General features: G+C 33.1%; 2 protein-coding genes across 4 annotated transcripts; one reads left to right on the top strand and one right to left on the bottom strand.

Moving 5' to 3' along the window:
• Window positions 1–2,759: 2,759 nt before the first annotated feature.
• On the bottom strand, window positions 2,760–12,454 carry LOC148611670 (uncharacterized). Of its 3 annotated transcripts, none has more exons than XM_088592443.1 (6): window positions 12,408–12,454; window positions 9,373–9,781; window positions 6,759–7,082; window positions 6,055–6,182; window positions 5,156–5,363; window positions 2,760–4,486 (listed from the first exon to the last, which is right to left on the bottom strand). In XM_088592443.1, exons 2-6 carry the CDS (start codon window positions 9,745–9,747, stop codon window positions 3,167–3,169), a joined length of 2,355 nt encoding a protein of 784 aa, XP_088448569.1. In that variant the 5' UTR covers window positions 9,748–9,781; window positions 12,408–12,454; the 3' UTR covers window positions 2,760–3,166. The 3 variants fall into 3 exon arrangements, with proteins under 3 accessions (XP_088448569.1, XP_088448571.1, XP_088448570.1); XM_088592445.1 differs by having other exon boundaries at window positions 12,418–12,437; XM_088592444.1 differs by lacking the exon at window positions 12,408–12,454 and adding an exon at window positions 12,217–12,365.
• A 23-nt stretch (window positions 12,455–12,477) lies between these two features.
• LOC148611671 (N-glycosylase/DNA lyase-like) lies at window positions 12,478–22,761 on the top strand. The gene is made up of 6 exons (XM_088592449.1): window positions 12,478–12,594; window positions 14,950–15,667; window positions 16,741–16,885; window positions 17,303–17,352; window positions 17,972–18,031; window positions 18,395–22,761. The coding sequence occupies exons 1-6, from the start codon at window positions 12,509–12,511 to the stop codon at window positions 18,425–18,427; spliced, it is 1,092 nt and encodes a 363-aa protein (XP_088448575.1). The 5' UTR covers window positions 12,478–12,508; the 3' UTR covers window positions 18,428–22,761.
• Window positions 22,762–25,912: the final 3,151 nt, after the last annotated feature.

A 25,912-nucleotide genomic window follows, 5' to 3' on the forward strand; every position in this document is an offset into this window, starting at 1 on the left:
GCTCCTACCTTGATTAAAAGTTCAGTTTTCATCTTCAAGTAAAATATTAAAATATTTAAAGTTGTGTACTGTATAAAAATGAATCAATAAATAAGAAAATAAGTTTTGCCTACATGTAAGTTTACCAATTGTTTACTGTTAAATAACTCTAAAAGAATAAAAGTCTTAATGTAATTTTAGATGAAACACCAGTTTTATTGTTGCTAATGCATTGCAGTGTGGAGGCATAGAAATGTTGGGCGTCTGTCTGTACAACCTTCTTAGCACTCCCATACCTACATTCTTTTTGAATTTTTCCACCAGTTACTTTTGCTACCACCAAATCAAAACAAGGTGCTTACTGATCATTTTGAATATGCGTTATTTTATCAGTACAACATTGTAAGAGCCTTTCAAGCCTACATTGAACCTGAATATTATGCAAACTGGCGCACTACCATGATGCATCATGAATTTGGTGGAAGTGTAATGCTATACCACAGTCCCTTTAATTCATCTACACTTTGTACAATTAATCCAATTATGCTTTGAGATTTTTTTTAATACTTTGTTGAATATATTTTTTTAAAAGATAAATGTTCAATTCTGTTTTTCATCATTTTAGAGTTTTGGGACAGGCAAACCATGTGCATCTGATTTGAGTTCTTTCCAAATCTGAATAGTTGCCTTTCCATGGTGGGTAATTAGTCATGATGTCTGTTTGATCATAGTGACATCTTAACATAATGAGTATGTGACCAAACTGAAAAAAAAGCAACTAATATGAATTTTTCATGTCATGCAGAAGTTTACAGGCTGTAGTAAACAAAGAACTACTTTTTATAAGAATTTTTATGTACAATTAAAAAATACAAAATAGAAAAAAAAAACAATATAAAAAATAGAGCTATGAGATAAAAAGCAAGATTTAAACAAAAAATAAAATATCACAGTGATCAATAAAATCAACAATCTGGTGCTATTGCAATGTGCATGAATGTCCTAAGTGGGACCTAAATGTTTTAAATACCGAAAACTATATTTTCTTTACATTGAACTTTTCTATGACACTGGTAGAATGTTGTACAAATCTGTTAAATTTACTAGTTTTAGGTTTAACAATTAAGGATTCTTTGTTTACAAATATTAAAGTAAAAATAATTCTTAATTTTTCAATTCTATTAAAAAAAATGTTCTTGAAAAAATCAATTGAATAGTTTGCTAAAGTAAATTAGATTTCAATAGAGTACATTTTTTTTCAGGATAACATAATGCCAATGCTGTCATAAAAAAACCTAAATGGTGGTCTATAAGTAATGATAATTCTTAGTTTTTATATGGAATGTTATATACAGTCAAATCGGTCTTAAATGACCTTCAAAGGAAGAGCAAAATTGTAGTCTTTATATACAGGTTAATTTTACATAATATGTACTACATAAGGATATTATAATCATAGTCTTTAAGATAGGTAATTGCTGAATACAGATGGTCACCAAGACAGTTTGACTGTATATTTAAATTTCTTTATGAAAAAGCTGAGTGTGGCCTCATCCAAAATATTTTTTTCTCATTCACAGTTTATCTTCACAGTTTATAACTACCAGCATTTTAAGCCATTATAACTCTCTGTTCTGGTCATTTTGACTATTTGCCAAAAAACATTAGTTCATAGTATTTTATTGAGACTAGAGTCAATTTCAACCAGATCATGGATTGAGACTGATGGCTAAACCTGGGTTAGATGTGTAAGCTCAACTGCTTTATATTTTAAGGTGGAATAGGTGGAAATATTATTAAATAAATCTGCTAAGATCCACTTTGCTATTATAAATAGAACATAGATATATATTCATATGAAAATAAAAATCACTCATGATTTCATGATGGAACCATGAGGCAATAAGACAGAAATTCAAAAGCATAGTCACAGCACAATATATGTAATCATAAAATACATGTACTTTAATCCTAAAACTATGGAAAAAATGATTTTTTAAAGGGAGAAACAACAGTTAAGATGAACAAATGATATTGATAGCATTGTTTAATAGCTGACCTTTCAAGTAAGGCCAAAAAGAATAGTTTTGTTTCCTGCTACCAGCAAGAAGAAAATAGCTTGGTAGGTATGTAGGGGAAAACATTTTCATTTAGTTAACGAGGAAACAATCAAGATGGCATTTGAGCCAAAATGGTGATAAAATGTTTAGGATGGGCAAAAACAAAATCAGAAAGCTAGGGTATAATGAAAAAGGCATACTATTTTTTTGGCCTAAAGACTTAAAATGGAATACAATTACTATGGTTCAACAGGGTATTAGACTAGATAATGCTGACTATTTTTAAAGCTACAACACAGGACACTTACACAACAAACACATATACATGAATAAGTACTTGGAGTATACTGAATTATAGGTTAATGGTATACGAAGTCAGAGAGAATTTTAAAGACTTCATCTCTTAGTCACACCAAATTTGTGTGGCAAGTTTTTAAAGAAACAATTATTAAATTGATATGTTAAAATAAAAATACATGCTAACTAACAACATTCATTAAGTTTGTTATGTTCAAGCAGAATTTTGACATGGGTAAGAGAAATGCTGAATTGTATTTATGACAAACTATATAGTAGGCACACTTCATGGAAGTTTATGGTCCAGAATCTTTCAATGTGTTGTTTCAATTGCCGGTATGAAAAATTATAACTTGGAGAGACCTGAGTTAACCCATTCCAAGACAGTCCTTGGGTTACTGTTAAGGGACTTTCAAATTATACTAGACAGATTTTGGACTTCAGTATCGGTAAATTATCCTAGTTCCTACATGTATATAAAGATATGCCCTTGGCTTTGGGAAGAAGATGCACAGAAAATATGAGGTAAAATTTCTAAGGACTACCAGTAACACGGGTAGGACAGCAAATCCAAATATTTAGGAATGAAAAAACTCTGGGGACCTCTTTTGAGAGAAAACGGTTGATACTGTATTTATCTTTATACCAGGAATAAGCATAAATTACCATCAACTTGCTTATCTATATTCCTTAGGGCTCTCTATGCAAGCTTTCAAAAGGGCTACTTACAGTATGAAGTGGGCCTTGTTTTAAATAAAAGGTAATGATATACTTAAAATTCAACCTGATGTCAAGAGGCAATCAAAGCAATTTAAAGAAAATGTTTTACCCTACAAGACCATCGTTGGGTGCTTTCCCACACGACCCTCTGCAAACATAGCATTAGCTTCAAAATGTGTAGCACCCGGAGTGTATCGTAGTGGAGCAGACATCCTATCATGTTCTGGTCCTGGTCCTGGTGTAACAGTTTGTGGCAGAGGATAGAATGTCTTCACAGTTTCCTTTCTCTGTCTCTGTTGAGCTACCCTGGTTTTAGCTTCCATTAATCTTTCATTTGCCTCCTGAAGCATTCTAGAATCCAGTTCTGATCTAGCTAATGTAGACTCAGTCTGTCTCATTAACTGGCGGTGTTCAAGGTACTTCTTGACAATATCTTGTTGATCCTGCTTAGTTGATTTAAGATTCTGAACCAGATCAGACTTGGCAGTTACACGATCTTCATGTTTAGTCTGTTTATCATGTCTCATTAAAGCATTAGAAACTGATGTATGCTGAGTACTAAACTCCGTAATAAAGGTGAAATCAGCCTTAAACGACCTTGACATTTCAGAAGACCTTGCTTTAAGATCATGTTTTTTATCAAGATAACTCAGTCTCTTCATTTCCCGTCTTTCTAAAGCCTCCAACATCTGAGCTCTTTCTTGATCTCTTCTCCTTAATGCCTGATTACGTTTCTCTTCATTAAACAATCTTATCCTTTCCTTTGCCCTGTCTTTTTCATCACGTAAGTTCAAAATATTTTCCATTTTAGCAGCAGATCGTTCTGCTTTTTCTCTGTCTCTGTAAGCTTGATGTACAGCCAGCAAACTTGAGATTCCCATTGTACCATGAACACGAGCAAATATTCTTTGGTCATTGTTTATATTTTTCCGAGGTGTAATTTTTGGTCTTGGCATGTTATTTGAACGGACATGAATTTCATCCTCGGCATCCCTGACCATTCTTCCAGCTTCCTGATTTGACAAAATGAGCTGTGTCTTTGCATCAATGTACCCTGCATCAGGACGAACCCCTCTTAAGCGATACTGTGTTATGGGTGTATCTTCATCAATCTCCTTTTCTGGTTCTTGTGAGTCTAAAGAATCCAAAACAGGTCCAAAGAACTGCTTTACACTTTTAACAACCTTTTTCTGCTCTGATTTTTTTCTCCTTCTATTCCGTTTTGTTTCAGCAGGTGTTGCCACACTATCAAAGGTCAACTCAGGCAAAATAGTTTCTATGGCAATAGCCTCATCATATAGTGTTGAAAAAGTACCAGTTTGTAATTTAGCAAGATTGATTAACAAATTTTTCTTCTTTTTTGGGGACTCAATTTCTTCCTGTGCCAGAGGTGTCTGGGGCTGTGGAGTAGGAAATGGGTCCACTCCACCCTACAAAATATGTAGACACTTAAAATATTACATACTCTTATATGAACATCTTTAATCAGATTGGATAGAACTCTACCTTTCATCTGATCAACTACTAATTGTAAGGTCTACAGCTCTAGAAAAAAAATGCTATGGAAATTACTTCATGATTTCTACTTAGTTTTAGCTTCTAAACAGTGTGTTGCTATTTACCTTTATTTTTATTTCATATCATGTGCAGTGAATAATGAATAAATTACTTGAAGTCCATTAAATAAATATTCAACATAATAATGAATATATGAATTGCTGACACTTAACTCATGATTTTCTTTTATATATTTATGATTGAACAATGCATTGTAATTGAATGCAGATCTTAAAATTATTTTCAGCTTGTCCAAGTCCAAAATCAACAACCACCACATGTATGACCTAACCACCCAGTAAGAAGCTTACTAATATATGCTTTTTTGTTACTTTGTAATATTGAGTATGGGTTATCTTGCATGTATATTCCTCAGTTTGTCTTTCCCCATTTCCAAGTCCTCATAAATCTACACAGTTTAAGAATATTGACTATTTTTTTAAACAGAGGCTAGACTCCTAAAATACTAAATGAGGTTGGTCTGGTTTCACTACTGCACATCTACAAGAAAGCTGACTACAATATGCTGTTTTTGTTTGTACCTTTGTAACATCACTTGGTGCTGAAGAATCAGGCCGTCTCACTTTAGGAAAGGCATCAAACTCAATACTGGTACTTCCTACTGTGGATACATGTTCCTGATTCATAGTGAAAGCTGGTGATGTGCTTGGTGGAGGAGGAATATGATCCCTGGTTTGGGGGACCTCCACTTGTCTGAAGGCATTAGATTTATTGCCAAACATTCCATACCTACAAATTGTATGGAACATATAATGAATCGGCTGATGGTTTTAATTTACATGTCAATGACATACCATACTTCTTAATTAAAAGGAAATTATTACTGTCAGATTAATCTAGTAATTATTAGTTTATTAATAGTACAATTAAAGCAATTAAAATGTTTTTTTTTAATTTAAAATAAAAATTAAGAACTATAATATAGTATTTATAGAGATAATTGGTCAATTTCAATTGTTTGTATATAAAAAAATCAATCCAGCCAAAATTTATTTTCTATATGCAACTCCATGTAGTAGATGATTCTAAACAGAAAAATGTAGAAAAGAATGCTTTGCAAATTTCATTAGTTGGTGTGTAAACATTTAATTCATGATACAGATGAGTTAGCATCTATTAATGACTTTTTAATTGACATTAAAACAACAAAATCTGTACCAGTACAGTGACTTCCTTGAACGATCTGAATATACATACACAATTCAACATACCAGCATACTTTGCAACAGTGACATATCAAAGGAAGGGTAGCCCTGGAATCCCCCCTCACATATTTTGGAAAATATTCAGATTTTGTGCTCAATTTTGCAAAAATCTGTTGATTATAGCTTCATCAATCTTTCATAAAGTTATGGATCCACTGTCCTGATCCACTCCTGTTTACAGCTATAGTCATAATCACAGAGAGATATTTTCTTACCTCTTCCTAGTAAGAATTCCTCTAAAATGTTTCTGTATGATTAGGACTGGTGAAAAGTGAGCCAAAATTTTATTGATTGTGGCTTCTGTATGATGAACTAAAGCCATTTCTTCATCAAAAGTTCCATCCTAGAATAATAATCAAGCAAAAAAATATCAGGAGTTGCAGTAAATAATTGAATTTTCACTAAAAGATTGTAAAGATTACAGATATTTTAGACACAAAAAAGTGGGGTTTTCCAAATACAGTATTCAATTTTTGTTTTTTTCTTCTTTATTCTGCAAAGGCACAGGCCATTTATTTTAAGTTGGGGTTGTGAATTTTCATGCAGGCCAGAATATTTTTCCATATAATTGATACCTGTACAAAGAAAATTTATTTGGAACACTGACTTTTTGTGGATCAAAATATTTTTTTTCACTACAGATTGTCACCAAATCTTTTTTGGACTAAAATTCCAAGTCCATTCCCAAAATAAATTCAAATGGTCCTTGCCTGCCTATAGTAGAATGTGATGCAGCTTATGTAATGAATATTTTTTTTGTCATAATAGTACAGTTCAAATTGAGAACTTTTCTGGTAAATTCATGTTCATTTAAAAAAAAAATATACATGAACAATATATCTTCCAGTACTGGAAGCATAATGCATCTGCCAGTACTGGGAAATACTTGTTTTAAGCAAAACTTGGAATCTACACTTACCTCATACCACTGTGGAGACAAATTAACTCTGAACTGGTCATTTAATGTACCAAATCGACCTCCAAAAACAGCATCTTCAATAATCTCCTCATCAGATATTACAAAATGGTCTAAAGCCTTCAGTGACCAAATACTGTTGACAACATGATGGCGATAATTTCTCTTTAAACAGAGTGGGGTATCATATAGAGTTAGACCAATCAGGTGTGGGCATGTAGCAATGTTCTGAAGTGTTTCATACTTTCCAAGAGGATTGTCATGCAGGAGAAGAAACTTCAGATGACGAAGCGAGGACCAAAATGCTATGCCTGGTACATTGGTAAGCTAGAAAATGAAAAATTTAAATAATTAATAAAGTATATGTTTGATGTGTGACTACATGTCACTATTCAGTTATTAAAGTTCCAACTATCTTTTTAATGTACAATTTTTGAGCTTCAACAACACACTATTACATAAAAGCAGTGAATTGTTGAATGTTCCCTAAGTAATAAATTTTAATTAACCACATGAAAATGAATTTTGTAATTTCACACCAGGACTTCTCCCTCCAAAAATGTCATAACTCTTTTCTCTTTTCACTTAAACTTTATTTGATGTCATGGATGATTTTGAATTTCAATCTATCGATTACAAATTCTAAATTATTTGAAAATAACCATTAATAACTAAGAAAATCTATGATATGAATAGCTAGGACAACCAATTGGTTATCATGAATGCCCAAAATCAAATTACTCAACAAGTCTTGTGCACTGCATTCTTCTGTACTCTTGTCAGATCAAATTTTGGTTATTCACTCTTTCCAATTAATTATTCTATTTGTATACAGTAAGTTTTCAGGAATATCATCATATAATTTAATTTCAAAAGTATCATCACATAGACCAGATTCTGTAATGCAACTAAGGTGATGCCATAAACATATTTTTTATGATACACTCGTTAAATTTATTTAAATTCAATTATAAGAAATGATTGTTATATTTTTTGGTCTACTTGAAATAACCTTAATGACTGTGGTGCACACTTGAAAATAACCTTATTATTTAAGAGTAATCAAGGGAACCAAGGTTATAGCGGTAATCAAAAGTATGCAATACAGGGATAAAGACCAGACATGGAAAACAGACATACACAACAAAGAACATAATGTAACTAAAATCATACATACAAAGTAACAAAAGCAAATGAGCAACTTGGACTCCACTAAAAACTGGGAGCATGGACCAGGTGCACCGGTAGGGTAAGTGTCCTCTGCTTTTCTAGAAACAACCGCCGAGTTGCTCATAATAAGTCAAGTACGGGGTAGACAAACGCGGAAAGAAAACTATGTTTGTTTTGTTTGTTTGTTGGGGTTTAACGTCCAAGCAGCAATATTTCAGCTATATTCAGACAATGAACATGAAATGGATGATAAAATGAACATGAAATGAAAAAAAAGGATGGGTCACAAGGATAATAGGGTCGACAAATTTTGATTGCCACTGGAAAAAGGGGGATGGGTAAGGTCGGGCAATTTAGCCTCCTGTGGCGGAGTGCAAAGGTTCCTACTCCTATCGAATACCACAGCAGGGTTCTTTAACGTGTGAGGAACGTGGCATCTTTCCCAACACGGTGCACCACTATGGTTTGCGGTCAGGTTTTCAGTATTATAGCCTGACAACCCCATCATGTAACACGCCAGGGATACCCCATTCCACCACCTGGGGCACACATCCCAGTTGCTCGGAAAACTATGACCCATTGAATAAATCAGTTTTCATGGTGCAGATGGATACACCATAACGATCCACGAGTTCATGATGATGACCATAAAACTTCTGTAGTGATGACTTCAATCTTGTAACAACATAACCCTGTTCCAGAAGCCTATTTGTTAGAGTTCTAGCGCGCTACAAAAAGTCTCGGCAAGCTCTGGCATAATATATGAGTTGTGATATGAACACTCCATACGCAGGAGCCGAAGGGATGTTGCCACAGATGAAAGGAAAATTGACAATTCTGAATGAAACGTCATCACGCTTGTCGTAAAGTTTGGTCAATAGTTTTCTTTTACCATCGATTTCTAAGTGCAGGTCAAGATATGAGGCTGACTTCACAGTGTCCGTAGTATCCTTTATCTCAAGTTCTTTTGAGTAGATGCGATGTATCAAATCCCCGATATTAGGATTGTTCAAAGATAATACTTCATCTATATAGCGGAAACTGAGATTGAAGGATCTAGCCAAACGATATTCTTTCATGATGATGACCATAAAACTTCTGTAGTGATGACTTCAATCTTGTAGCAACATAACCCTGTTCCAGAAGCCTATTTGTTAGAGTTCTAGCAAGCTACAAAAAGTCTGCGTAGTTTCGGCAAGCTCTGGCATAACGTATGAGTTGTGATATGAATACTCCATACGCAGGTGCTGAAGGGATGTTGCCACAGATGAAAGGAAAGTTGACATGTGCACCCTGTGATTGAGGTTATTTCTTATAGACTAAAAATATTACAGTCAAACCTTAAGTGGATTTAATCAAACATTCCTGACACTATCATGTGATGGTGCGATTTATAAAATTAATCCATTTCTTTATGTATTTGTCACAGCGTCTATGCATAAAGTACCTGATTTGAGTGGAGATCTAGTTTAATCAGTTGACGACAGGATGACAGTCCATCAATTTTTGTAATAAAATTATTATGTAGAATACATATTCTTAGGTTCATACAAAATGAGATCTCTCCAATTTTCCTCATGTGAACACCAACCAACTTCACAAGGTATAACTTATTAGTGTCTCTAACTTTAGGTCCATTCAAAGCACCATTATGTTTAACAAGGTATCCCTGAGTAGGAACCAGAAAATATCCTTGTTCCTCAGCATGCCGTATAATTTCCTCCTCACGCTGTCTATAATACTTGTTCATCAATATGTTCCCCGGCTCCTTCATGGTATCCTGAAGCCGGGAGAACTTGGTCCAGTCTGGTATACTGACCATGATGGCTTTTTAAAAGTCAGCCAGCTAACTTCAACTGAAATTTAAAAGTATGAAGTAATAAAAATGACTTACAAAAATCTTACAAAATGTACATATTATTGCTTAGACTAATATTCAGGAATAAAATCTGACTGTTATTCTAAGTTCTTTCTTTTCCTCAAATTACTTTACATGCATCTTTTGACTTTTTTGTAAATACACACTTGTCTTTTAATGGCCAAATACATGTACCTTAAATAAATTTATTTTCGTGGATACCTACATGTATTTCTGTGATATAGGATTGTAATGTATTAAAATAAGCCAATAGTGTGAGAGGTGGGTGGAGTTTGTTTTGAATGCTACACGTGCATTTATGTCTAAGTCTGTATTATGTATCTTGAGTTATAGATTAGATTTGATGGCCAAAACAATGCGTTTAGTTCCCAGGCCATAAAAATCACCAATACGATATTACAAGGATGTCAATTTTATTTAGCGGCTGTTTAATTTCACTTCACTTATTCACTGTGCAGGATTTTTTTTATTTCTTGAAAGTAGTGAAAATAAGTTAACAACCTAAAATTAAACTTGCATAATACTTAGATATGATTGAGTACAACAGTTAACAGTCAATAGATTTAAAGTGCCCTTTATTTTAAAAATAGCAATAGCTGAATCAAAAAGCAAAATTACAGACATACATTTAACAAGTTTGTAAATATATCATGTACATATGCAATTCTGTATTATCACTGTAATTAATTTTTAAAATATTTTTAACAATGATGAAAAAATAGTCCCCTTTTCAACCTGGATTCAGGAAAAAAAATCCAAAGGATGAGAAATTAGAATTGTTTAAAATCAGCTTATGATTTTGTACCATTAGATAATGTTTTTAAGTTTGTAAACTTGTTACTTACTAGCTTATCTATGCACTCCTAGTATTTTTTTTCATTTGATAATGACATGCTTAAAATGTTTACTGGTCAGAGAGTAGATCTCACTGTTTTGAAGACAGAAGCAATTTTTGCCAGACATTTTTACTTAAATTTTGGTCATGAATTTGTTTCACAGGAGAGGAAGAAAAACCATATGGCAAGAATTACTCGCTGGCTAGAACTACTCTTTGACCAGTGGCAGTATTGGTCTGAGAGTAGATCTTGCCATTTTTGAGACAGAAGCAAGTCTCGCCAACCTCCTCACTAAAATTTTGTTCCTCAACAAAAAATCATTGTATGATAGCTCATTTTTGAAAGAAAAATATCAACAATCTAATATGGAGTAAGCATTGCCAAAATCAGCGAGCACTGCGAGCTTTACCATACATTTACATCTGTTCCAGACTCGTAAAAATAGTAAGGGACATTATTAATCCTTATGGCACAAAAAGTGGTGGGAAGAGATTTTTTTCGCAAGTGCAATATTTTTATTCGTATTTCAGCAGCAAGTGAATAGATATTTCTATTTGAAAATCTGCCTTGTTAAATAATAGGGAAAATTTTTTTTTCCTTCTCAATGAATGAGTAAAAAATGTTTTTCCTAAATCCTAGCCCCATCCCCCTTTCCCCTCGCTTTAAAAATAGTCAATAACTTTGTAGCACTTCGCCATACTCCATCAGACATTCTTTTCAGTTTTAGCGGGTCAGATTAATTTGTACAGATACTGGAAATATTGCAGTTATCCATGGGTGGTGGGAATATTTTATACTAATCATGTGAAGTAAACAAAATTCAGATGCGACTGACACCTGTAAGTCAACAAATTCCAAGAAGAATATGATTGCCTCTCCAATCTCAGAAAAGCTATGCTTCCATTTGAATAATACAATCGTAGTTATATTTTTTCGAAGGTGGGTTAGGTTCTTGACAAGAGCAACAGTGGAACAGCGGAGATACATATAAGTACATCCATGTTTTTCCTGAACTATTTCAAAACACATCATATTCACTTCTTTTGATAAGCCAAAAAAATTGAAAAGAATTGAAAACTATCAGAAAAGATGAAGTTATATTAAATGAAACGTAATCTTAACCTTTATTATATATTTATTTGTTTGATTTAAGGAAACGAAATGATGAATTTTCTCCCTAATGACAGTCATTTTTTTTTACTTCTGGAACATGACTTTTTTTTCGTTAGTATATTGGGTAACCTTAAGGGAAATTAATATAGAACATGTTATAACCGTAGAGCTCACACCACTTTGTGTACTCAATACTAGACATTTTGTCTTAAATTTTGCGCATGATCTTGTTTCACAAGTGAAGACAAAAAATGAGAATTACTTGCAAGCAAGATCTTCTCCTTGTCCTGAAAATCTAATCATGACATTATGTGCACCTTTTTGTTTTTGCCAAATTCTATTTTCATTCATTATTAAAAATATAACTGACTATACTTGAAGCGACAGGAGTATTAAAATATGCCCTCTGATGGAATCTACTGGCCGTCAGAGGATATGAATCAGTAGATTTTTTCATATTTACAAGTGAAGTGCAGGTGCCTGTGATCATGAAAATGACGGAATTCCTAGCTGGAATATACATCGTAAATGCCAAGGTTACTAGCCTAGGGAATTTAAGGTGATATAAAACTAAATCTTGTGAATCTAAAACTATAGACAAATATAACATTTAACGAGAAGCTTTTTGGACTTTTCATTTTTAGCTTTTATCACCTTTGATCACCTTGTCGTCGCCATTTGTAAACGTTACCCTCAACAACAGAAAATCTCGTATTAAGCGGGACTTCAAATCCAACATGGTAGCGCTCATATGAATGGAGAAAATAACAATGAAGTCTTTTTTATGTTCTATGAAAGAACTTCGACTTGATAAAGCTTTAGCATGTGGGCAGTCATTTAGGTTAGGTTGTTTTTAAGCTGTTTGTTGTTGACAATGCAGACATCTGCTATTTATAAAAGAAAAATCCACGTTTTTGTGCCATTGTGATTGGGGTCAAGATACAGGACATTTAACATTTGCAGTGTGAAGCTAGACAGGGTCACTACTAACAAAGTCTATATAATGTGTAAAAATAACTGTGCCTCCCCAGTCTTTATACTGGTTAAATTTAAAGCGATAACATTTCCATTTGACATATGCACAGTAGGAGGAAGAGAAATTATTCAGGATTATATAAAGTTATATAACTTTTTTACAAGTTGCAAAATTGACATATTGATAATGACAAAGTTATGATGAAAATACCTGGGAAGGTTGTGTTCTCAAAACACAATGATATAATAAAAATGTCAAAATTTACCTGTAGAAATCAATAATTACTTATTGTTTATCAGTGCTTGCCGCAGGAAAAATTAATGAAATTGGTCAACTTCTACATGTAACTGTGAATTAAGTATTTCAAACTTATTATTATGTAATTAAAATTATATCATTTTAAAGAGTTTCTTTTATCTCTTTATTTGGTGGTAATTTCATATGGTTATTGAAACAAATAGAAGTATACAATAATTAACAGCATACTGGGGTATAGTTTAGGAAAATGAAAATTTGTGTATATCTTTCTCAAGACATAGGTACACACATTAAGTCATCATTTTATTGTTATTCAAAGCACACTCATTTAAAACAGCGCACTGACATTCATCAGATTTTTCTCTTTCATTTCATTTTAATAAATGCAATAATTTTCTCAAACATTCAATGACAAATCACCCTTTAAGAACCATTAAAAAGGGAATTTTTTGCTTATTTTTCTAAAAAGTCTTATTTTATTTTAATAAATATTTATATTCCTCTTATTTTAAATAAGTAAAAAATACATTGCCATTTACCAATCTTTTATCTTTACTTTGTGACACCACATCATCAAAATCAATCCAATGGATTTTACAAACGCCCTTAGCAAATTTACTCCATATTCAACAGAAATTTTAGAAAATTGGCTTGTAAACAGCCGAATAGCAACGGCAGTGTTCTATATAGCTTATTGCAAGTGACTTCTCCCTCTAATATACACTCCCTGGGCCACGAATGTATATTTATGTGGCAGGTGTTACTTGTTACCTTTAAGGTGACTTAGTGGAGTCAGAAAAGACAGCTAAGGCCATACATGATCCAGACCTGGTGTTTATTCCCATTGGTTGGACCAATAAAGAATATCACTGAAGTGTGATGGTGTGCTTCATTTCTTAATCGCCTCTACCTATACACTTTTCTTTTATCTAAACATGTAGTTCTTATTTTCCAGAAGCCGAATATATCTTTTTGTCTTAATTGTTGGGGTAGTCTCTGAGCATGCATGACTGACAATTTGTTGATACGTAAAACTTATCTTAAAACCGGTGGTAGCTTCCATTTTACAATATGTGACAGTTTATAAGTTTTACTGAATGGTTTGTTCCATTTTTTTCCTTTCATTTACATAAATTTGCGAAATGATATAAATTAAAGTAATAAATTCAATAACATTGTGAAAATAACAAAAGGGTTTTTCCTTGCAAAAGTGTATAGTATATATTGAACATGCACTAACACTTCCTAGCAGTTATACCCATTCGTTACAAATGTAGGTTGCAGGGCTTATTAATTTAAATAGTTTAACAGTAAAAAACTTAATTATGTCTGAGGTAAATTGATAAAATGTGAGATTCAAAATTGAATGCTACATCATACATGTATGTAAATTGTAAACAATGATATAATTAATTTCATACTATGAAAGAACTTTGATTGAAGGTAATAATTTTTGTAATTTAGGGAAAAATTCAGATCTTAGATTTTTTAATTTGTGGATCTAACAACTTCTTCATACAAATGAATGAGAAAATTCATTTGTCGTTAAGACCTTGCAGTTGTTACCCAAAGAACAATATTACTTTCGTTCACACAGTATTTGGGATGAAATGAATGGTACAATATATTTGTTATACTCATATTTTTTTGCTCATTAATAGAATCATGACTGTTGTCCTCCTATAAAGTGAAAAAAAAAAAAAATGAATCGTACAAAAAAAATTCTTCAAGGCTTTTAGGGGACGACCATTTGATTTTTGGGAGGGGATGGCTGATCCAAACATTATGTTTTATATATATGAAAGTGAAGAATTTTATTTAATGTTCATGTGAAAAATGATTATTTTAACCATTAAAATAGTGAAAATAAATATTTTCATTTGAAGCAATCATCAAAGCTCTCTCTTCTCTCTGACCTCAATATCAAATGGTTGCCCCCTTATGTAAAGAAGTATTTTTTAGGTGGAAGGAATGCAGCCCTGGTACATGGATTGGAGTGTTAGCTGGTAAAGTTTGGAAACTACAACAAACTGAAAATGAAGTGTTTTACACAACATACGATGCATCTACAAGTGATAAAAAATCTTCCTTAATCAAAGACAATAATGTCAAGGGAAGAAAAATGCATAGGTCAGAAACACCTTGCAAACATTTGGTTAATGATGAGGAAAAAGCTTCAAGTATAGAACCTGGCAACACAGAGATAACAGAATATGACATACTGAATGACTATTTCCAGCTATCAATAAAGCTTCAGGATCTGTACACCCACTGGTCAGCTCAGGATTCTAATTTTAAAGAAAAATCAGAACGTTTTGAAGGAATAAGGATGTTAAGACAGCACCCAGTAGAAAATCTATTTTCTTTTATTTGTTCTTCTAACAATCACATATCAAGAATCAGTTCAATGGTGGAGAAGTTGTGTGAACACTACGGAGAATTTGTCACAGAAGTGGATGGTCAGCCATATTTTTCTTTTCCTTCAATCTCAGCTTTAGCTGAAAATGGTGTTGAAGAAAAATTGAGAAAATTAGGATTTGGGTATCGTGCTAAGTACATAAGTCTATCAGCCAAGTATTTAATAAAGAATGGAGGGGAGGAACTATTATTCAAGCTAAGAGAAGCACCATATGAGGAGGCTAAAGTAGAGCTAATGAAGCTTACTGGAGTAGGAGCTAAGGTACATGTACATGTACAGATTCATAGGGGAAACCCTGTATATACTCCCCTGAAATTAGGAAAAAATACTCTTTTTTTGTGCATGAAATCTTATTTTCACAAATTCTACCCCCAAAATTACCTTGCCTTGCTTTGCAAGACCTTTAATTATATTAGCTTCCCAACCTGAAATCCAGGATCTGCTCCTGTATGGGTTGTATAAGGGGGCAACCAATTTCTAGAAAGCATATTCAGGTGATTTGGGGGAGGGAGACTAGGTTCAAATAAAAAAAATGTAGAACCAGAATTGGTTGTGAAAATGAATTCAAGCTGTGAGGAGTTGGACAAGGGGTACTTCATCCCTGCTTTCCTCCCCTGGACAACTGCCTCCTACTCTCCTGACCACTGATTTCTGACCCCTGTAATTTTATCTCTTCTTATAATTCCCTACCTTAATCTCTGCTTCCTGTATTTTTCACTCCCCGTTTCCCGCCTCTTCAACCACTATTCCCTGTCCCCACCACTACTGTTCCCCACCCTTCAACCACCGATTTTCGCCCTGTTAACCCCCATATCCTTGTCTATCCTGTCAACCCTTCCAAAAAGACTGAAAGTGACTATTGATAATATATTGTTAAATAAAACAAATAGTTGTTGAAAAATCACTGTTAGTATGTGTATTGTAGATACACAAATACATATACTTGTATTGTACAGTGTCTCTTAGTGATATTATGGTCCCTTGGATGTACACAACATGTAACAAGTTAAACACATATACACACTTTGTTGTCTGTTAAACAGGCGTTACAAATTTTGCATTACCTATGTGCCATAGTTCACATTGAATGGCAACAAATATGTACTGAAAAACACGTAGTTGGATAAAATAAAGACTGAATATGGTAGTCTTAACAGTTCAGATTTTAATCATGGTGTAATATAGGATGGGCCTTTATATTTGAATTTAATACCAAGTGACAATGAGGAATTTTAAATTTACATGTACCAGTATAATTTGTTACTAATGTACTTCTAATGTATGACAATGAATGTAACACATTTAACAAACTTTGACTTGTGAATAATTTTCAGGTTGCAGATTGCGTATGTTTAATGTCATTAGACAAACCTGGAGTAATACCAGTTGATACACATGTATGGCAGATGGCTGCTAGAAACTATATACCAAAGTTGAAAGTATCTAAGTCACTGACAGATAACCTTTATAAAGAAATAGGTAGTTATAAATGTTTGTTTCAGCTTAGCACGGGGTTTTTTATACTGATTTTGATGGTATTTTTGTAAACAGTACAAAAACCTAATGTATAATTACTACACAACAGTTTAATTTACTGTGCAGTAAGTTAAAAAGATATGGTATTAATCATTTAGATTAAAATAGTATTTTTTTTTGTTATAGATGCATGAAATTTTATTTCTTTCATTTTGATAAAAGAAAATAAGTAGCACTACCTTCATCAATAATGCTAGTAGCCTATTTTTTAATTAAATTTAAATTTGTCATATTAATATTCCTCAATCGTGGACCTTTGACATCCTTTTGAAATTATAATGAAGGAAAAAAAGGTTTCAGAAAAAAGAAAAAGAATGTATTCAAAATTCATTTTAAATCACCAATTTTCAACCTTTTTAGGCGATCACTTTAGAGAGCTTTGGGGACCATATGCTGGCTGGGCACACTCAGTAAGTTGGTTTTAGATCATGATTGGGTTAGTGAGATGAATGTTACACATTAAGAGCAGATCCAGTAAGTGAGGCTAATGGAATTGAACCCCAGCATGGTTCATTTCTAATTATAAAAAAATGTTGTCATTTAATGATGTAGATGTTATTTACTTTGTACATGTAATCTTGAATTTTATATAACTGCAAAGAAAAATTTGTCAATTAATGGTATGGCTCTGTCATCTTCCATGGATACTTGGTTTTCGAGTGGTAACTTAAATCTTTATAAAATTTTACAGGAAGGTTACAAACCACATAAGGTTGGTAATGATTTTGGGGGTTATTGCCCCGATTGTTTCAGATTTACTGGTAATGACTAAAACAAGTATTAGGGTGATGGAAGGTCTGACAGATAGAATCAAATGGCTACTAGATCTGCTTTATTTCTCCACAATGCAGGTAGTACTAGAACACATTGCTTGTAATTATATAATTGTGACCAGATTCACATATGATTACTAAAAATGAATTGTTTTCAAAAGACCAATTCAACAATTATACTGTAAAAATATGTCTATAATTTAGTATTACAAAATATTTTGACAGTCTTTTAACTTTCATCCTGTTGAATTTTCAGGTTTTGTTCACAGCTGACCTGAAGAAGTTCAAAAGAGAAGAACAGGATACCAATGCAAATGTAATAACATTAGTTCAGTATTTTATCACTATTACCAACATACAGGACTTTTCTTTCTTTAGAAATACTTACATAGACATATTACTTTGAAGACAATTTCATGGTACCTAGAATGATAATACCACTCTGAAATCCAAGTAACACATCTTTAATGCGAAATTATGACATAATGAAGGTAAAGGCTAATTTTCATTTACTGGTAATTCCAATCGGTTATAGAAATTTTAACACTTGACAACATAAGGTGAGGCAGGTAGTTTGTGCATTTTTATTGCAGTTTTTTCTTACTTTGTTCCCATAATATGAAGTTGAAATGTTGAGAAGATAACAAAAATGTAAATTTGTTTCTTTTATCTTAATAAGGTATCTCCAAAGAAAAAGAAAAGAGTAAAGTAGAAACCATTAAAAACCAAGGTAGAAGAAAGTAGAATGTCTGATGTGACAGGAAAACATGAAGTAGAAGAAAGGCATTTTGTAGCTTACAAGACCATGCATTTTTTGGGAACTAGAGGCCCTTGAAGGCCTGGATCACTCACCTGGAACTAATTTCTTCCCCATATGAATAGTTAATATTAGGAATGACAGATGCATGTTCTAGTATTCAAGTGATTGAAACCTTTTCCCTACCTGGTAGGGTTCTTAAAATATAAGCCAATACTGAAAAAAAAATGAATATTTTTGATAACCCCTATTATATTCTTTTCTTTCAACAGTTGAATCTTTTATGGACTGATTATAAGAAACATTTTATGAAAAGGAAGTTTCTTTTCTATCTGAAAGAAGTGCCAATAGCATCATTTTTCATCTTTCAAGGGCCATAAGGAGTCATCACAAGACTCCAACCCAATTAAGATTTTTGTTGGCCTCAACATAAAATTGTTACAATTGAAGTTTTCTATGATTTTCTATATAATGGCTAAAGACTGCAAAAATCATTTTTTTTGCCTTTCAAGGCTAACTACTCTTAGGAGTTGTTCTATGACTTCAACTCAATTGAGACTTTTGTTGGTCTTATCATGATGGTTTTTTAGCAATGAATTTTTTCTTCTTTCTATTATTGTTCTGGAGTCCAGGTGAGCTAAAATTATTGTCACAAAGAAGAAAAATTAGGTAATTTGAAAATTGATTGATTGATTTATTATGGTTAATGTCCATGGCAGATATTTCATGCATTTCAGGATGAGAACGATTGACCAATCCAACAAACCTTGCTTTGTACTAGTTCAACATGCTTAACCAGATCTTTATTGTGTTAGCTTACATAAACAACAGTCCTCAGGTAGACATGATACCCCACTCGAACACATTATTGCAACTCAGAGCAAACCAGTCGTTACTCTAATCCCTATATACCACATGCTTGGCGGAGAAGCAGAGACTACCGATTTTAAAGACTGGTGTGACTCGGCTGGGGATCCAACCCACAATCTCTTGCAGACCACTGAGTCATTGTCTGTAATTTGATAAAAAGAATTCAGGAAATGGTAAAAGGTTGTATCATCTGATATGGACTGAAAATGGAAAGGTTACTTGCCTACAATTGACCTTCATTGTGATGAAGAAACCTTTCATTTTTTTTTCAATTTTGTTTGACCCAAAAAATTTTGCATGAAGTGTAATTTTTATGATACAGCAGATTAATTGTTGTTCGTGTTTATACAAAAAAAAATGCATTGCTACATGGTTTGAGAATTCTACATCAAATTAACTGTAACTTTAAAGGATTAAAACTACTTGTAATGTCCATGTAAACGCATATGGAGGAACTTGATATTGTGTTTTATGAACACCCATTAGTGTTTCCAATTACTTTTAATATTAAAATGTTTGCAAAATACAGCTTGTAGTTTTAACTTAACCTTATGGTGTTAATTTAAACACTAATTCATCACTTCATTTAAAATTGTTCAAGTGAAATTAAGTTATCTTTATAAGACCAAGATCAGGATTGGAACCTGAATCTCTCATGAAATGAGTGCTTTTCTTTAAGCTATCTTGGTTGGTGTTCTAATCGACTTGCATGAATAGAAGACATTCTACTGTATTGCAATTTCAGATGCAATACATTTTGCGATTGGGTAAAAAATTTTGTCCGTCATCTCAAGACCAAATTTGTTATGTGACTGTATCTTCAACCTTTTTGGATGATTTACTTAAGGAGCAGTCTTTGTAAGAATCATGCAAATTCTACACCCCCCAAAAAAAAAGGCTTCATATTTTTACTTTTGTTGTTAAGTTGCCTTATAGGTCTATAAGATGAAATATACAATTATTCATTCCAACCCGTCTGCTCGAGTTAATTCACATAGAATATTCAATAGCTTCTACGGTATTTTAGTGTCATTTACAGAGTTACCTCCCTTAATTTTAAATTCTACACGATTTATGTCTCTTGAGAACAAGGGTTTCTGTGAAAAGCCAGATGATAATTTCTGTTTCCTGTAACATTTTTTACAAAACATCAAAAATAAAAACAAGCAGGCTTTCCAACCATGTATCACATTTTGCAACATTTTTAGCTGGAGAGCCTTAAATTTTTTTTTAAGATATTTTTTCGGCTTATTTGAAATAAACTCAGTGCCTGTGGTGCACAATTAGAAGTAATCTGCTACACAGGTTATTTAGTGTGCACCACATTGAATGGGGTTCTTCATAGACCCCCAAAATACAAGTCATTCTTTTAGAGAAGCCATTGAAAACTATCTTAATACCACCTTGTAGCCTAACTGCACCATTAAGTTGTGACTGGTCTTCAGTTTGAAGTTTTAGTTATTAAATCATGGCCTGTGACTTAAGTCTTCCCAAATAATTTCACTTTTCTGGGTTTTATTTCCAAGTGGTTAAAGATACTACTGACATTTTAACATGGATTTGAGTTTAGAAACCTGAAAGTCTTGGCATTTCCATTTTCCACCATTCTTGGAATGTATCCTTTTCTAATTTCAATGCTACATGTACATCTTTGCCCAGCCATCAAATAGTTTCATCAAAATCCAAACAACACTTCAGAATGAAGTTGAGACAAACTTCAAGGTTTTTTTTTTACTAGATTTTTCAATTACCCAGACTTAACTTGGTGCTACATTAACACAAAGATACATATTGGACATTCTTTTCCTCATTAAAATGGTCCATTACGTTTAACAATTATGCTTAAATTGTACATATTGCTTATTATACATAAATAAAGGTTCTAAATATGATTTTGTTGTGTCAGGTCTCACAATTTATATAATGGATAAATGTAACCACTGAACTAAATAATTCTATTTCTTGGTCGCACCTTCTTCAAACTAAAATCATAATTAATTCCAACATTCCTTTTGTAGTATGGCACCTTGTGGTACAATATCAGAAATCCGTAGTTATTTTGTATAAATCAGGTTATGCCTATTTCTCGCACCTCATTCCTAAATGCTTGAAGCCATTTTTAGTGTCATATGAAAGGGAAATGTTTCCATATAAACAAAAAATAACAGTGCATATCTACATATATATATATGTGAACTATTACAAGAATATCTCATACTAAAGAGATTTCTATGCAACCTTGAACTATCCCATTTTCTGATATGCCTTTCTCACATTTTGTTTGGTGAAAGCTAAGAAATGGCTCCTTCTTTGTTTATTGTGCTAAATTTGAAACTAATTTTCAATGTTTCATCAATACAGGAAAAATTGCAACATGATTAGGACTAGTATGATAAAACTAGAGGCTCCCAGGAGCCTGAAAGGCTCAACTGTTAAATTTTGCCTTTCAAGAGCAATAAATTTAACAAAGAGTTGACCAACACTTTTGACTCATGAAGACTTTAGTAGGACTTATAAGGTTCATTTCAACAATTGAAAGTTTCTATCATAGTTTTCAACATATTGGCTGAAAACGGAAAAAAAGGCATTTTTTATCTTTCAAGGGCAATAAACTCATACAAGGAGTTGTCTGACAAATTTCATCCCTTAGCACTTTTGTAGGCCTTATAAATAGAATCATTACAAAATTTGAATTTGGCTAAATATAACGGTTTTGAAGACATATGTGAAAAATTTCTGTCTGACCCATGTCCTATTTTTAGCAACGGTAGCCATGTTTTCATCAGATCAAAAATACCTACATCAGTTCTATGTAGGATACCCTAAGGAACATGCATACCAAGTTTGGTTCCAATTGGTCAAGTAGTGTCAGAGGAGAAAAATGTTTTGACATAAATAACACTAAAAATAGCTAAAACAGAACTTTAAAAAAAAAGGGCAACAACTCCAACATGGCTTATCAAATTCAAACACAAGTTTGACCACAGATCTCATCAGGCTGAACACTTACCCATGTCAGAATTTGGCTAAGCATTATGGTTTTGGAGATATATGGGAAAAACTACTGTATGACCCCTACCTTCTACTTTTAGTAACGGCGTCCATATTTTTCTACAGGTCAAAACCCCCCAGGTCAGATCTGTGCAGGATACCTCCAGGGTAATAATTCTAACAAGGAGATGTCCGGCAATTTTGACTCCATGAAGATTTTGGTAGGACTTATCATAGGATTTTTTCATCAGGTGAAAGTTTTCTTCTATCTATTATAGTTCTCAAGAAAACTCACAAGGCCTGTAGGAAGGCGAGCTAAAATGAAAAAAAAAAAAAAAATTTGAAAAGGGGAAAACAACAAGGCTTATAAGATGCAAATGACAAATTGAACAGACAGATCTCATCATGCTAAACACTTTCACCCAATGTCAGATTTTGGCTTAAATGTAATGGTTTTGGAGATATATGCAAAAAACTACTTTCAGACACCTACAATCTCTTTTTAGTACAGCGGCCATGTTTTTTGATGGATTAAAAATTTTGAGGTAATAGCACCTGCTGTGGTACCATTTCAAAGTGATGATCTTATCTTCCAGAAATAGTAAAATGCTGGTTTCTTGTTCTTAATTCCTAATTGGATTAATTCCAACTCCTGTTTTCCTTGTGTGGTGTGGTGATCAATTAACTATAAACTATGTTAATGTATGGACGTCAGGAAAATGCATTTATCTGGCCCCTAATTCAAGCTGTAACTCCCATAATTTACCTCAGTCTTCCTTTGGTGGTACAATTTCAAAGAGATCAATTCCCTTTTATAACGTTGTTACTCAGAAATCAGGATAATGCTTGTTGTTTCAAGTCACAGTTTATCCATACCTTTGGTAGTTTTGGTCCCTCGTTGCACAATCTAATTACTTACTCCAGTTATTGTATGGAGATCAGGTTCATGCATCTTTCAGACCCCTCATTCTTAACCACAGACTGACCTTTGTGACATAAGAGTAATAAGGAACTATACCATAATCATCCATGTGTTTTTACATGAATGGTATTACTAAATTCTATGAAATGTTTTTTTTCACCCTAATTCCCACACCCCCAATATTGTAAAGTTTGAAAAGATCACCCGACTAAAACTTCAGGTGTCTATGGAGAAGACCGTAACAGCATCATACCATTTAAAAAAAAAAGAGCAAAATTCCACTAAAAAAAAATTAAGACAATCATCCTAGAAATTTATATATTAATGATACCATTAATGTTTAGTGAAGAATGTTGCAATTTCTTATCTTCTTCCAAGATGGCATCTCAATGTATTATATGTAAAGGTGTATAACAAACTAGCTTAAATAGGTATTCAAAGCAGGGCTGTTCTTTTCAAGCCAATGAGGTTTTGGGTGTTCACCTTTCAAATAAAATACTTTGCAGGGTGCAGCTCGTTACAACTGTAACTTGTACAACCCTGAACAATTGGGGCAAGTATGGACACACTATTTAAACTTTGACACAGCTTTGAATATTTAATTATGATTCAATATTTGACCATTACCAAACTGGTCACTTTTTTATCCTCATTCCTAAATAGTTCTAGTAAACCCTGCAACATATGGCACCTTGTGGTACAATTGCAAAGAGATCAAATACCTGAAGTTAATATACAGACATAAGGAAAATGTTGAATTTCTTTCATTTTTTGGCCCTCAATTCCCACAAGGATGAAGTCTTAACCCCCAAGTCTATCCTGGTTCTTCCTTGGTAGTATGACTTTCAACAAGATTCAATCACCTAGTGTCAAGCTATTGTCTGGACTTCAGGAAAATGCATGTTTCTGATCCCACTTTTGGCCCCTAATTTCAGAAAAGTCAAGTTTACCCAAAAAATCTGTCAAATCGTTGTGATATAGAATATATGATTTTACCGGAGTTATTCTAAACGGCTAAGGCCATAGGCCCATAAATCCGTACAGACTTACCTTATGTGGGTTTGATATTTTAAAGTAAAATTCAATCAAGATCAGCCATCTGTACTCAAATTATCACAAGAAAACCAATGATCTACAGATGTTAACAGCGCCATACCAATTTACAACCATCAAAATTAAAAGGTGACAAATTAGAATATATTTAGACGATCTTAGCTACAAACTGCTTCTATGGGCAAGTCTCCTAGCAAAAACATGCTCTTAGTACTGTGTACATTTCACTGGAACAGCGATCATGACTGTTCTAAAGAAATATTTTCTGAATTGTAGAAGGGGAGCTTCTCCCTTTAAATACACGTATTTTGGGTTTGATAGGCTTTAAATGTATCACTGATTGAATACCTAAGTTCACACTAAGACTACTGCACCATTGAAATATCTTTAGTATTCAAGTAACAAACTTGTGATTAAGGAAAATTTTTAAAAAAGCAGCATAATTTGAAAGTGAATAAAACATCAAGGGCCACAGCTCAATACAATACTGACAATTGGGATAAGTGTAGATGTATCTATTAATGTGTAGTGGTAATTAAGTAATAAGTATTTGAAGATAAATAAGCAATAAGTAGAATGAGGGCAGAGAAAAACCTTCACATGTTCTGACACAGGAGTCAAACTTGATACTGTTCTAAATTTTGAGATTAAATGTTTGACAGCACAAGACTGTGGCCAGAAAAAGAAATCCAAGATTTTTTTTCATCTGGAATAGCCATAAGTAATTAAAGAGCACAGGTAGAACCTTGAACAATAAAGACAAGTTTCACTATAGACCATCAATTTAATGCAATCAAATATGACAGGAATCAAAGTAACCTTTTTAATCACTAATTCATAGATGGTTACAGTCACAACCCCCAGGACACCATGAAAATGTTTGTTTTTGGTTTTTTTTATTTGGCTCTCCATTCCTAAACTGTTTCAAGTCACAACCCCCTTAAAAACAATCCAAGGCTTCTTTTGATGGTATGGCATCTTGTACAATTTCAAAGAGTTCCATTCTTATTTACTCAATTTATAGTCAGTACATCATGAAAACACTTCTGGTCTTCTTCCTGAACAGTTCAGGTCAAAACACTCAAAAACAGTCCCAGCCTTCTTTTTGTGGTACGACACCCTATAGTACAATAACAAAGAGATCTTTTCTCATTTACTCATTTATTACCAGGACATCATGAAAATGCTCATTTCTGGCCCTTAATTCTTTAACAGTTCAAGTCCCAATACCCAAAATCAATCCCCGGCTTTCTTTTGCGGAATGGCACTTTGTGGCATAATTTCTTATAGATCTATTAAAGTTGAAAAAAAAAAAACCACAAAAAACCAACCTTGTATTTTACCCTTTCCAGTCCCTTATTCAATGGTTCAAATCACAACCCCTAAAATCTATCCTAGTTTGAACTTTAAGGTTTAGAACATTGTGGTACATCATCAAGAACCACATGCTTAACACTTACTTTTAAAGTGAAATTTTTTTCATAAATGCCAGTTTACAGCTATACATTCCAATTATGGTAGTGAATCTTGACCATTTTCATCAAGATGTTAATGCATGAAATCCAAGTGTCTAGAGACTCTGGCAGTGGCAAACCATTTTAACA

The sequence above is a fragment of the Perna viridis genome, chromosome 7 (genome assembly GCF_037379345.1).
Source record: "Perna viridis isolate PV_CMFRI_1.1 ecotype Kerala chromosome 7, ASM3737934v1, whole genome shotgun sequence".
Taxonomy (NCBI): domain Eukaryota; kingdom Metazoa; phylum Mollusca; class Bivalvia; order Mytilida; family Mytilidae; genus Perna; species Perna viridis.

Coding starts and splice junctions, on each gene's coding strand:
- LOC148611670 (XM_088592443.1), bottom strand. CDS start 9,747: ATGGTCAGTATACCAGACTGGACCAAGTTCTCCCGGCTTCAGGATACC. Junction 7,083..9,372: donor TAGATCTCCACTCAAATCAG/GTACTTTATGCA, acceptor TTCATTTTCTAG/CTTACCAATGTACCAGGCAT. Junction 4,487..5,155: donor CACCAAGTGATGTTACAAAG/GTACAAACAAAA, acceptor CATATTTTGTAG/GGTGGAGTGGACCCATTTCC.
- LOC148611671 (XM_088592449.1), top strand. CDS start 12,509: ATGGAGAAAATAACAATGAAGTCTTTTTTATGTTCTATGAAAGAACTT. Junction 12,595..14,949: donor GCATGTGGGCAGTCATTTAG/GTTAGGTTGTTT, acceptor AGTATTTTTTAG/GTGGAAGGAATGCAGCCCTG. Junction 16,886..17,302: donor TAACCTTTATAAAGAAATAG/GTAGTTATAAAT, acceptor CAACCTTTTTAG/GCGATCACTTTAGAGAGCTT.